The following is a 14,203-nucleotide window of genomic DNA, read 5'->3' as shown; positions in this document are numbered from 1 at the left end:
TTCACTGCAACACTATTCACAATAGCCAAGACATGTAAACAATCTAAATGTCCACTGACAGATGAATGGATTAAGATGTGGTACATACACACAAGGGAAAACTACTCAGCCATAAAAAAGAACAAAATAATGCCACTTGCAGCAACATGGATGGAACAGAAATTATCATGCTCTAAGTGAAGTTAGTCAGACAGTGAGACACAAATGTCATACGCTATCACTTACAGGTGAAATCTAAAAAAAGGATACAATGAACTTCTTTGCAGAAAAGAAACTGACTCACAGAATTTGAAAAACGTATGGTTACCAAAGGAGACAGGTTGGCAGGGAAAGGGATGGACTGGGGGTTTCAGATGGAAATGTAAAATTCGGTTGTGATGATGGTTGTCCAAGGGATCAAGTTCAAAGATCAGTGACATAGAAGTGACGAGGGTGGAGTCAGCCAACCTAATTCAAACTTTCCTTCCACGCCACCCTTCCTTACACATACTGAGCAGGGAAAACACTTTAGTCACCTCTAACACATCTGTTGTTATATAATGCACATGTTCTTGTGCGAATCTATTAACTCCAGAGGCCAGGATCCTGAAAATAATGAAACATAGGTCATGCCAGTTTTTTGTTTGTTTGTTGGTTTGCCTTTTCCAGGGCCGCTCCCTCAGATATGGAGGTTCCCAGGCTAGGGGTCCAATTGGAGCTGTAGCTGCCGGCCTACGCCACAGCAACGCAGGGTCCGAGCCACGTCTGTGACCTACACCACAGTTCATGGCAACGCCGGATCCTTAACCCACTGAGCAAGGCCAGGGACTGAACCCACAACCTCATTGTTCCTAGTCGGATTCATTAACCACTGCGCCACGACGGGAACTCCAGGTCATGCTAGTTTTGAGGTGGTCGAGGAAAGGGAAAGCAAATATATGGCTCATGGGGCCAACCAATGGAGGGCCAGCCTGGGGTGTTCTGGGTTCAGTAGTGTCACAGCTGGCCATGAAGGGGACACCAGAAGGACACTGGTGAGAAGCATCAGGTGGCAGGATGAAATAAAACTTTTCAGAAGCTACCTATGGCCATCTACCTCTGTGGCCCAAGAAACTGAGTATGACCGTAGTACTGTGTCTAGCTCAGTTCTCAATTAGACTTCTCGCGTGTCTCTTATATCTTCATACTATCATCTTTCAGAGTGACTATGCTATGTTCCGGCCTGGATGAGGGTTAGTGAAAAGTGAAGTAATCCAAAGTTGACTCTTGCCTGCCAAATGACTACATAAAGAAAGACCGCTTATGTTTCTACACGTCATTTGGTTTGTATCACATATGCATCTGTCAGAAATTCAAGTAACATCACACACTGCCCATTTGTGAGCAAATAACTCCTGTTCAGAGTTTCGTGTACACCCCTTTATTAGGAAAGGAGAACCTATAACTGTACCCCTAGGATAGTGGGACAGAAATAAGTATGTCAACACTGATGTATGTTTCTATCTGACTGTTTTTCAACTTACCCCTCATATAACCTTGCTCTCTATTCATTTCTGGCCTATTTATATTAGGATTCAAGTCTTTGCAAACAATGAAAGGAAAATACCAGTAGTACTTGAATCACCTGAAGAGGAGGTAAAGAGAAAAGTGTGACACGATCAGTCAATCTTTTTAATAGGTGTAACCTCTCTATTTGAGAACAGAACTGGTTCTAAACTGTTCTCCCAATTCTTTTCACCTTTATCTCTTTACATGAACTCAACCTGCACATTGCTCCCACTGGTCCTTCTAGCATATGCACGGGGGAAAAAAAATCCACCTGAAAGGTGGATAAAAGAATTTCACTGTCTCCCAGCAGCCTTGACTTTTTTTACTCCAGCAGTCACTGCCAGCATTATAATTCCACATCAATGGTTCCACATTGCTAAACGCAGCTTTTAAGTTTTAGGTGACCATTTTTGCTTCCAGGTTTAAAAACACTCAGCGAAATGGTTATAAGGCTGCCAAAATCAAAGAGGTGGGTGGGGAGAGGAAAGAACGCAGCAGGGTTGCTGAGACTGACTGCTGTGGTGGTCTCCTTTTATTTCTTCCCTATCTACATGGACAGTATGATGAAAGTGGGAATTAATGGTCTTGATATACTCAGATCCAGACATTGGGCCAGAGTCTTTCTAACAGCTATCCAAACTGGGTAGCTCTGACCCTGAAAATGAGTGCGGCCCTAGGCTTCCCTCTTCGCCCTTGTCTGACCTTCTCCGAGGGGCTTCTACAGTTCAGAAAGAATTCCCAGTCCACAGTGTAACTCTAGGAAAATACCAGGTCTTGGGAGACCCACTTTCAGGCTCTGTTTGCTAGGCTGGAGATAGACCTGGTGGAGAAAGTGGATGGAAGCGCAAACACAGAAGTAGAGCTCCTTCCCATCAGAGCCCAGACTAGGTGAGAAGAGGCTGAAATAAAAGGCTTCGAGGGTAAAGGACAGCAGCTGAGGGATCATCCCTTGAGTGCTACCATAGGTGTTAGGTCATTACACTGCAAGAAGGGGCTTCGGTGCAATCAAGGACTTGAGGAGCGTGAGAGAGGCTCAGAAGCGCCGGGCGAAAGCTCATGAGTCACGAAGAAACGCATAAAAGGACTGTGGAGAAGCAGGAGAGCCATAGCTTAGGGCAGATGTCTACAGAGTGTGACATACTCAGTCAGAAATTCTTTTTTTTTTCTTCTTATTTTTAGGGCCACACCCCCAGCATATGGGCGTTCCCAGGCAACAAGTTAAATCGGAGCTGAAGGTGCCACCCTCGACCACAGTCACAGCAGGTCCGAGCCACGTCCACGACCTGCACCACAGCTCATGGCAGTGCTGGACCCTTGACCCACTGAGCAAGGCCAGGGATCAAACCCCCATCCTCATGGATACTAATCGGGTTTGTTGTCGCTGAGCCACAGTGGGAACTCCTCAATCAGCAATTCTTTAGAGAAACTCAACAGAAGTAGAGGGGTTGTTCAGTGGAGGTCATCTGTAACTACAGGAATTAGAAATACCTGCAGCAGGAGTTCCCATCGTGGCTCAGCGGAAATGAATCCATGAGGATGCAGGTTTGATCCCCGGCCTCGCTCAGTGGGTTAAGGGTGTTGCTTGCGGTGAGCTGTGATGTAGGTCACAGACTTGCTCAGATGCCATGTTGCTGTGACTGTGATGTAGGCGGGCAGCTACAGCTCTGATTAGACCCCTAGCCTGGGCACCTCCATATGCCGTGGGTGCTGATCTAAAAAGACCAAAAAAAAAAAAAAAAAAAAGAAAGAAAGAAAGAAAGACAAAAGAAAAACCTGCAGCAGCTTTAGATGGCAAGGGATTTCCGAGTGGAAGTCAGTTCCCTGGAGATGAAGGTAAGAGAAGATGAAGGTTTGTGGACCGGGAACCAGGAGAGGTTAAAGGCGGTCTTCCTTCAGAACAAAGGGCAGTTGCTGTGAACCTTGCGTGAGAGAGAAGGAAGGTCAGAGGGCTTCAGAGGTGGAGATCTTGGTGCAGTTCTGAACGAGAATGAGGTGTGCCTGCACTGGAGGCTGGGTGATGTAGAATGATGTCACAGTTACTAGAAGAAACGTGGGCAAAGGAGCTGCGAATAAGAGGTGATTTTGATTTTGAGAGGATGATGGGAATAAAATGAGTGAAAAGGAAGACAACAAAGCAGGTACTGCTGCCTGGGCACTAAGGGGATTCTGTGCTAAGGAACTGAAAAGGGGTAACAAGTCACAGTGTAACAAAAGAAAAACAAAACAGGGAGTTCCCGTTATGGCTCAGTGGTAACATACCCGATTGGTATCCATGAGGACATGGGTTCGATCCCTGGTCTCGCTTAGTGGGTTAAGGATCTGGCGTTGCCGTGAGCTGAGGTGTAGGTCACAGACACGGCTCAGAACCCATGTTGCTGTGGCGTAGGCTGGCAGGTGCAGCTCCAATTCGACCTACCCCTAACCTGGGAACTTCTATATGCCACAGGTGCAGCCCTAAAAAGCAAAAAAAAAACCAAAAAAACAAAAAAACAAAAAGCCAGGCTAGAAGTAAAGCGATGCTGCTGAAGTGGTCAGAGTTATGAGAAGTACTGGAACTTTTCCTCTGGGTCTTGTGGTTAGTTAGGGGGTGTGGTCCTCACTGCAGGGGCTGTAAGGGATGCATGTCATTTAGAAGTGCTGGTTGCAGTTAATGTGAGCAGGCGAAGGAATGGGTGATAAAATGACTTGATATAAGAAAGTTTTTCTATAACAGGATGAAAGCTCCAAAAAATATGTGAAACTTTTTTAGAATAATAGTTCTTAACCTCAGGTGCACAAGAGAATGACCCAGGAAGAGGTCGAAAACCAAACCCAATGCCTACATTGATCAGATCAGCATCTTTGGAACCTGAAACAAGTCTTCTTTAAAGCTCCCTGACTCCCACACGTGCAGGATAGGGAGCTACTATTTAGGATTTAGGATGAGCATGAGTGAGGAGTGGGGCTGGGCCTCAAAGAGGAGGTATTTGAGGCGTGATGCAAAAGATAATATTTACGGGTGACGGCGATTAGTGGAGCAGGGCGATGGGAGAGAGGCTGGCGCGAACACTAGCAGTCGAGGTGCCAGGAAGGCAGAATTTAGGTAATGAAGGGCTTTTCTGAGTTAATCGGCCCCAAAGTTCCAATTCAAGCATGGGCATGAGGCCGCGTTGGCGGGACTGAGCTAATTGTCTCTTCAGTATGTTGGATGGACCGTTTACCTATAACTCAGAATTCTGCTATTTCTGCATTATTTAAAAGGCCATGAGGGGTAAGCAAACCTTATCCATTATTCATGTTTGTTTCAGGCTAAGTGTTGGATTCCCAGATGCTGAGAATTTATAAATGTCTATTTGGAAAGCACTGACCACAATACAAACTGCTCTTGGGTTGTTTTTACATCTTAAACTTTTTTGTCAGCCTTCCTCAGTTTTGACCATTTGCATTTCTTTTTACTAATTAACATAAACCAAATTATGTTATGAAATGTTAGTTTTTTTTTTTTTTGCATGGATATGTGTGTCTGTTGGGAAGAAAGGTCAAGAGTGCCTGAGTATAAGAACTATTTGTGTGAATATATAATACGCATATCAGACATTTCAAATATGATGTAGATCTTCTGTGGTAGGTATGCTTTTTGAAATGATTTTCATTGAATTATTAAAAAGGTTTGCCTTAATCAGACGCATGGCTCACCTACAAATACAGTTTTCCCCAAGAAGAACTTAAGCCTAGGATGGTATCTATCCTGACAGTGCCTTAGAAGTACATTTGCAAGGGATGTAAAAGAAATAACCTTAAGCCTTACACTGGAGCTGTGTACTCACATCATTTATATAACATCAACGATGCCTACAGGCCCACCAAAATTATATCCGGGAGTTCCTGTCGTGACTCAGTGGTTAATGGGTCTGACTAGCAACCAGGAGGGTGCAGGTTCGATCCCTGGCCTTGCTCAGTGGGTTAAGGATCTGGCGCTGCCGTGAGCTGCAGTGCAGGTCACAGACGCGGCTCGGATCCTGTGTTGCTGTGGCTGTGGTGTAGGCCGGCGGCTATAGCTTCCTTTAGACCCCTCGCCTGGGAACCTCCATATGCCTCAGGTGTGGCCCTAGAAAAGAACAGAAAAAAAAAATTATATAGCCAGGTACCAACTATGTCTCATCCCCTCCATAGACCCAACCTGCAACTCTCAGTGTTCCATGACCCAGAAGTACTCTCTGGACAGAAACTCCAGAAGGAAATACTCTGAATTTCGGGGGTGGGGGGATTTCTTCCTGTGGCTTCCTGGATGCATTTTTCTACCACTGCTCCTCTTCCTCTTCTGGCTACCCTTCCTCCTCCCTTGCAAGGGCAGGGCTTCCCCACTCCCTGAGCTCTAGGTGTGGCTCTTCGAGCAGCCCACTTTAGGAGCCGAGAGTCTAGACCACAGCCAGCTGCCCTGGCACAAAGCCTGCTTTCTCCACTCAATAGCTGAGTGACCGACCTAGAGCAACTTACTTAGCCCTTCTGTGCCTAGGACTGCGTATCTGCAAAGCAGGGACAATGGCGTCCTACAGATTGTTTCAAAGATTCATTGAGTTAATAGAAGATATTTAGAATCTTGCCTGGCACATAACAAATAAACACTACTGAGAATTTTCTATTATTATTTTCTCCTTTCACTCTCCCTTGATATTCTCCCCAATCACAAATGTTAAAATTATACAGCTGGTTCCTGAGTCTATCTCAGGATCTGCTCTCTGTTCAGAAAGCCACACCTGTGTTTCTAACTGTCCCTTGGACCCCTTTGTCCTGATGACGAATCCATACCTCTGACTGAATATTCCAGAAGCAAACTTCCCATATTCACACTCCAGAGTACCTGCCCCTGAATTGCTACTCTTACTTAGCGACAGACTTGATCTTCTGCTCCACTCTATTCAGGGTTAGTCGCCAGCACCTGCAAGAGTTACTCAGTAGAACCTTTCATACCCATTCCCTTCCTGTAATTCATCTGTCTTCACCCCAGCGCTCCAGGCTTTCCTGAACTGGACACTATCTTTCCATGGACCTCAGACGACTCTTTAACATCTATTTCCAGTCATGTCTATCTTCTGTTTACATCTCTCCAATAGTTCTCCACTAACTCAAACTGAATCTCCACTTTTCTCTCCTGCTGTCACGGTCCATCCCAATAAAACTCCTATCTATTATTTTAGGCTCTCTGGAAAGCCTAAAATAATAGATAGGAGGGCCTGTAGGCATGCCGGGTAGAGTCTGTATTGAATTGTTGCCCCTGTGTTTCTTCATGCTGTTCCCTTCATCCAGAAATCTTTTATTTTTCCCAGTATTGTTGGTCAAACTCTACCTTCCCTTAGGGCCAATCTCAAACGTTAGCTCCTTTTCAGATTTCCTCAGAATAACACGATGCCCTCTTGCCCTGAACTCTCACAGGACTCTGCCCTCATCTAATGCATTTATCACCCTCCAACTGGTCTCCTAAGCCTTCACATACTTCTTTTACTACTTCTTCAGAGGCACCTACTATACATCCTTTAAAGCTTCAAAAGGGAGAAAACGAATGGCAATAATAGCACAAGGAATTAAGCTCATTTATTCTGTAAAGCAGCAGCCTGTTGTCAAATGCTAACTCTCTTCCTCACAGTCCTCATAAAAAGGATGGGAAAACATATAATGAAGCAGCACACAAGAGGAACATAGAGTGTGAGCAATTATGCCAATTCCTTTTATAGGGAGAACACAGCTGAGATAAACACGGAAGCAGATTATTTACCATCCACAGGTCTCATTGCCAAATTCTTCCACTACTAAATTTTTCATTAAAAGAAATCAAGGAAGGTAAACAAAAGTAGCCCTTGGGAGGAATCAGCATACCGGAAACAGCTTATTTATCAGCATGGCTTCAGAGAAATCTCTAATTTGTTTCTGTAACTGCATTTCGGGGGGCCAAATACTTGTGTTCACGCACCTGGGTGCAGGTACGCACGCCTATCATCTCTAGGGTGTGAGGTGGGTGGCTCAGGCTGGGGCCACTTACCTTCAGGGCATCCTGAGTGTCATCCAGACAGTAGACTCGGAGGCTGTACTCCAGAGAGGAGCAGCAGAGTGGTCCGAAGATGGCCAGCTTCAGGCGCTTTGCAGCAGCTTTGGTGGTGGACTGCCCCACCAGGGCATAGGTGCCAAGGTTCTCAGACAGGAGGTGGCAGGCCTCTGCATCCAGCTGAATGTAGCAGGGTGTGGTGAAGTTTTCCTCTCCAACCACCACCACATCCTGCAGGACGGGAAGGAAGAGGCTGTGGCTGAGGCACTGGGGAGCTCCTGGCCTCCGGGACGCTGACCAATGGCAATGCACAAAGCAGGACCTCTTGAGTTTTGATTATTCCTTCTCCTGCTCTTTTTTCTTTCTCTGACCTTATTATAGTTCTATTTGCATTCTTAGTCTGTTCTTTCCTTCACTTCCCTTGTCTTTATACTGATAGCATACTTTATTTAGAAGATCTTCATTTAGCCTTTTTTGATCGTCCAAGAATCTACATTACTAGACTCTATCTAAAATTCCAAAAGAGACTCATAGGTTATTTATTTATTTATTTTTTTTAAGGGCCCTGCCTGCAGCATATGGAAGTTCCCAGGCTAGGGGTCAAATCAGAGCTACAGCCGCTGGCCTACACCATAGCCACAACAACGTAGGATCCAAGCCGAGTCTGTGACCTACACCACAGCTCGTGGCAATGCCGGATCCTTAACCCACTGAGCGAGGCCAGGGATGGAACCTGCATCCTCATGGATACTAGTCAGGTTCATTACCGCTGAGCCACAACAGGAAGTTATCCTTTTAACTTCAGTGTATCTGAGTTGATTATCTGTTTCTCGTATTTGCTTTAATCTCCATATTGCTGATTTAATCCAAAAGTACTATTTTATTTCAATGCCATTATCGTAGTGTTTCCCCCTAAAAAATTAAGGGGTTTGAAAAAAATTTAAAAAAGAATTACAGAAATTAAGGAATTATGCAACACTATTCTACTGTGTTCTCCCAAACTCACCCATCAGCTACTTTCCACAGCAATACACTGCTTTTGCTCATAATCTGGACTCTTTGACCTTCCTAAAAGTACAATATGGCAACCTCTATGCCTTTAAAGACATGTTATTTTTCATATAATCCTTTAAACAAACTAATCTTTTATATTTTTAAAACATTTAGGAAAAAACAAAGTGGAACTGATGAGTTTTATAAAAAATAGTTACTAACTAGATTTTGATTTAACCCAATGACTCAGGTCACAGAAATTATCTAAAAGACTAAGAATGGAATCTATAAACCAAGGCTCACAATTCCACATGCCTCCCAGGGTGGCCAGGTGATGGAATGTGTGAAGCAGGTAGGGCAGAAGATAATAAGGAGTGGTGAAGATTGCAGGGAAGCAGAGCATGAGCCAGTCTGAAGAGCTCAGTCTCCACTTGGCTTTAGCCATTGCAGCGCTGCAGGAATGGCCTCTAGGCACTTCATAGGCATCTTTGCTAGTGAAATGGGTTTTGTTTTTTTTTTCCATAAAAGATAAAAGAGCAAAAAAATAAAAGAGGGGCATTTTAAAAAATTAAACATGAAAAATGAATAACAAAAATTAAAAGACATTATCATGAAACATAAAATATTTAAATACATTTGAAATGTGTGTTGATTCATGACAATCCCATGCAATAAACTGATTTTCTTTTGTGGGTTGTACCTAAGCACTTGTCTTCAAAGCCTTTCATTTGTAGTATTATATGGGTTTTTTGTTTGCTAATTCATCTCATTTGGCTTTTTTTTTTTTTTTTTTTTGGCTAAAATTCCTTCATCATCAAGAGAGGTATCAGGTTCCAAATACTAAGCTGCATATTTATAACTACGCTTTGCATTATGTTGCTGAAGCCTCTGCACTGTTGTTTCTTCTTGGTATGTGCTGTCACATGTTCCTTGATAGATGTTCCAAAGTTCTCTGGGCTCAACTCTATGTCTTTTCAGCCCTCGGCCTCTTTCAGATTTATGTAGTATAAAAATGAGAGTATTGCATCAGTGGAGAGATGAAACCAAGCTGTCAACCAGTTGAAATGAAACTGTCAAACCAAACCATCAACCAGTTATTTTATCTTTTACAGCAAAACTGCCTTATGGCCAATTAATTAGGTGGCAAAAATGTCTATGGTGAAGAAGCTTACGGTGAAAGTACCAGACACAGCAGGAAGACAGGCCCAGCGAGGACACAGCCTTTAATTTTTTAAGAGTTTCTTGGAAGTTGATTTTTTATGTGAAATCTTCCTCTTTTTTTTGGCTGCACCCATGGCATGTGGAAGTTCCCGGGCCAGGGGTTGAATCAACACCGCAGTTGCAGTAACGCTGGATCCTTAACCTGCTGTGCCACAAGGAACCTCCCCTCCAACGTTTGATTAATCCAACTTTAAAAGAAAATTTTATGTGGGAGAAATAAAATCCATGTGTGGATTTAGCCTCTGCATTAGGTTAATCTCAGAGAGGCAGCAACCCTATCTACTTGGCTTCCTACTGTATCTCATTGGGCCAAATGGTTGTCAAAAAATAAAAAATAAAAAAAATAAAAGTGAATGACAAAGGCTGGACAAAGCTGTGAAAGGAGTCCCTAAAGGTAGTTGTTTAGTAGTTGGGCCTTATGATATCATCTGAACTACAGTAAGGGCTGTGCTTTAATAGCATTCATGACGTCATTTCATCAATGACATCAGTACCCAAAGAAGCTCAAACTGAATCAGAAAGGGGAGAAAGAAATGCAGCACCTCCAGTTTGGCCCAGTCCCCAAAGGACACCTGGAAAGAAGCTGCTTTCTCCAGCAGGGCAAGCCTCGAGTGTCATTTCCTGATGGCCTATTATAGAAAGCCTCCCAGAAGAAACGGTGGAGAATAAAGATGCTCCATGTCTCTGTCACAAGTATGAGTGTTTGCATCAGGATTTTGCTCTTCTACTCGTCTCATCTCCTTTCTTTTCATAATGTTACTGTGGTTATTGCTGTTATTACTCAAATTCAGAAACTGGGTGTTAAGGCAGAGAATTGTGTGAACAATTTAGGATCCCTTGAGAATAAGACTCTGGGATATTTCTTAGATCATTTCAACTTAAATGGAACTGAAGTTAGATTTGGTAAAGTCTAGTCTTAACATAAAGTACAGCCCTAGACTTCAATCCTGGACTTCAGGTCCTCTGGCAAGGAGTTATGCCTCGTTACTAAGAGGAGAGCACGTCCAGAGGGGACATTCCAGGTAATTCCAAGGATGCCTGCTATGCTGCTAACCCTACTGCTACGTTTTCCTAAAATATTAGGGGTTTGAGTCTTCACGGTTTTTTTCCCTAAAATTTTCTTTCCCCAAAGAAAAACACCGTAAGTAATCACGAAATATATCCAACATGCATGCTGGATAACTCTCTCTGTAATGATGACGCAAATCATATTTTTAAGGTACTAGGTAGAAAATCTTCATGGTAAATATAAGGAATCCCTTTGTACTTAATTTCAAGTGTTTGCAGGGTTCTGATGTAAAGAACAGGTTCTGTTTAAGGCACTGTCCTTAAGAAGTTCTGCAGGCAGCGGCTACAGAGAGCCAAGATGCCACAGAGGTCCTTCACTGTAGGTGCTTAGGATACACCCTTCTTCTTCTCCCAGGGAAGTTCAGACCCACAGTCCTGGTGCTTGTTGGTAAGTAAGTGCCTAACATTTTCTGACCCAGGGGCCGAACTGAAAATTTAGAAAATATATGTTTCCCTTCCCAAGACGGTATGCATAGTCTAAAAGAGACTTAGATAAAACTCTTAAATGCACTTTCCCTATGTGTTAGCTAATGCTTCGCCATCATTTTCTTTGTGCCTATCTACCAATCAGTAGATAAATGCTCTCAGGAACCAGTGTCTGTCTCTCTCCTCTTCCCTCCCTCTTTCCCTTCCTCTCTGTCCCCCACTCTCTTTCATTTTGAGGTAGGCTAAAAATCCATGTTTTGTTTTAAAAATAAAATCTTTTGCATAACTGTTCTGGCTCATCTACAAGGATTACTCTTTGGTTCCGACTTTATCCCAGTAGAGGCTCACCTCCCACTGTCCCTGTGCTGCCTGGCTCTTGAGCTGTATCTTCCAGTCCTCGGTATTGGGATCTGCACAGTGATGCATAGTGAGGATGACAGGGCGGGTCAGCAGGGCTCCTGGAGGCCCACAGCTCACCACAGGGGTCAAGAGTGTCTGAGAGTCCTCCATGGGCGGCCTAGGAGGAGAGCAGAGATTGGCGTCATGACAGTGCCGTAATACTGACGTACTACATACCCACTGAAATTTCAGATCTAAAGTTGTACAAATAGTTTCTTCTTGGAGGGTTTTTTTTTTGCGGGGGGAGGGGGAGGGGGGTTGAGGTAGAATTAAATGGGAAGACATGCACTTTATACCAAGACTTTGATCTTGTAAGACTTGGGGTCTTTCTGATAACAGTGAATCTGCCTACATCTCTTTGATCCCTTCCTTCAGACACAGGTCTGGCTTTGGTCATTTCCTCTGAATTCACATACAGATACTTTCAGGATGGAATGAGAAAGATCGGATCCTTATGAAGTTACATGACTATCTTTTCTGATAAGAGCTGCCAGTGGTTTCACAGAGTTTTAGGTACTTTTCTGCTTTTAGGACCTAACTTGAAAAACACTTCAAAAACAAAAATAGAGTAAGAACACCCCAGAGCTGAACTTCTTCCAAATGACTTTCAGGAATAATTGAGGCTAGCACAGCAGATTCAGTATTTCAAATATGAACACAAAGAAAATAAAACTGTATTTCTATACTAATTTAAAGTGATATTTCTCTACATGCATGCTTCACACTCTGAGATCTGGGTGGAATGAACTTCAAAGACCCAAATTCTTTACTTTCACTTTTTTCCCCCAATTGCCTTATTCTTTCCCTAACAAGACTGCAACCAACCAGCCAATGGATAAATGAACCCGAGCTACCAGTTGATATGTGAGGAAGTAGCCCCCGGGTGTTGACTGGATTGCCCCAAGTCACACGACTAACAAGGGCTACTGCTGGATCCAAAACCAATGCCTTTGCAGAAACAATACTCAAAACTATGCTGTCAGAATAGCATGACTTAAGAAATCCTGGCCTCACAGGATTTTAGAGACGGGCGAGCCCTCAGAGTCAATAAGCACAGAGCTTCTCTACAACATGCTGACATAGGGTCAGTTCTTTAAACTCTTCCAAAATTGTAGCCAGCTACTACTGAAGGGTCACCTCATCTATTATTAAGTCACATTTATAAAACATTCTTACTTAGAAGGAACACAATCTGCCCTCCTGACACTTCTCTTCATATATCCCTGGCCTGTCTTCTCCCCATTCTAGCACGAAAGAACCTCTTACACACTGACAGGTTATTACATCTCTAAAAAGTCTTTTCTTCCAGACCAACCCTCCTCAATTTTTGCAACTTCAGCTAGAAAAACATGGTTTCCAGGTATCTCCCTATCATAATTCTATCTTTATTTTCTTAGAGATGGTCTGTCAGTGTTTCAGTGTCTTCGGTCGAGTGGAGCATCTTGAAATGAAGCTGAGACAGTTATCCCTAAGTATCTGTAGAAAACTGGTTCCAGGACACCTTGCAGATACCAAAATCCCCAAATGTTCAAGTTTCTTATATGAAATGGCATATAACCATTGCGTAAAAATTATGCAACCATTATAAAAATTTTATAATCATTTATAACCAAAAAATTATATAACCACTACATAAAATGGCATACAACCTACACATATCCTCTCATATACTTCAAATCATCTCTAGATTATTATAATACCTAATATAATTTAAATGCTATGAAAATAGCTGCCACTGCAAATTAAATGTGCCACTGCAAATTTAAGTCTGCTTTCTGGAGATTTCTTGCAAAAAATGGTTTTTTTTCCAAGTGTTATTGATCTGAGGTTGGTAGAATCTGCAGATACTGAACCCAGAGATTCTGTGGGGACCGACTGTTCTTAAGACACAGTATTGAGGGACCACCATTTTCCTTGCTTTGGAATATGTAGTTAGATCAATGCCTCACAAAATTGTTGCCTTTGATTATTCTCAATCAATTATTTATAAATATTATTTAGCAGACTTGAGTTAGATGGGAAGATAGAGATAATATGGTTAAGCATCTCCTTTATAAAAAGAGGCAACGAAGCCCCAAGAAGGTTAAGTAATTTGTTAAAGCTAACCACTCTATGCATTCCTAACATGAAAGCCTCTTAGGCTGTCTTTATAGGTCTGTGGTTGAAATGATGGCTTTTGAAACTATATAGAGAAATTTATATTTAGCTATCTAATTTCACCTTAATAGTTTTAGGACAATTTTCAGGTCATGTATTTCTTAATGCTATGTCTTCCCTCCAAATGTTGTCTATCTCTTTCAGTCTTTTACCCTCCATAAATTTGATATGCCTGCCATTTATGTTCTCATTCCAATCACTGATAACACTGTAATACAAGAATAGGGCAAAGACAGAGCTCTTTCAAGGACAATGCTTGAAACCTCTCTCTAGTCTGACATCAACACTTAAGAGTTATTTAGTTCAGTCAAATATAAACCCATTAAAATGCACATTGCACAGTTCATATCTTTCCATTTCATTCATGTGGATATTACAAAGGACATATCAAAT

General features: G+C 42.7%; 1 protein-coding gene across 2 annotated transcripts in view; it reads right to left on the bottom strand.

Annotated features, from left to right (window-relative positions):
- The window catches only part of UNC5C (unc-5 netrin receptor C), a 384,392-nt gene that overhangs the window by 28,184 nt on the left and 342,005 nt on the right, over positions 1-14,203 (bottom strand). For both annotated transcript variants that reach the window (XM_021100734.1, XM_021100735.1), the window contains 2 exons: positions 11,603-11,771; positions 7,544-7,777 (listed from right to left, as the gene is read on the bottom strand). In XM_021100734.1, coding sequence (XP_020956393.1) covers positions 7,544-7,777; positions 11,603-11,771 — 403 coding nt within the window. The remainder of the gene's footprint in view (positions 1-7,543; positions 7,778-11,602; positions 11,772-14,203) is intronic.

This window comes from Sus scrofa, chromosome 8 (genome assembly GCF_000003025.6).
Source record: "Sus scrofa isolate TJ Tabasco breed Duroc chromosome 8, Sscrofa11.1, whole genome shotgun sequence".
NCBI lineage: Eukaryota > Metazoa > Chordata > Mammalia > Artiodactyla > Suidae > Sus > Sus scrofa.
Note: the sequence above shows the minus strand (reverse complement) of the source record. Positions and strands in the feature narration are given on the sequence as shown.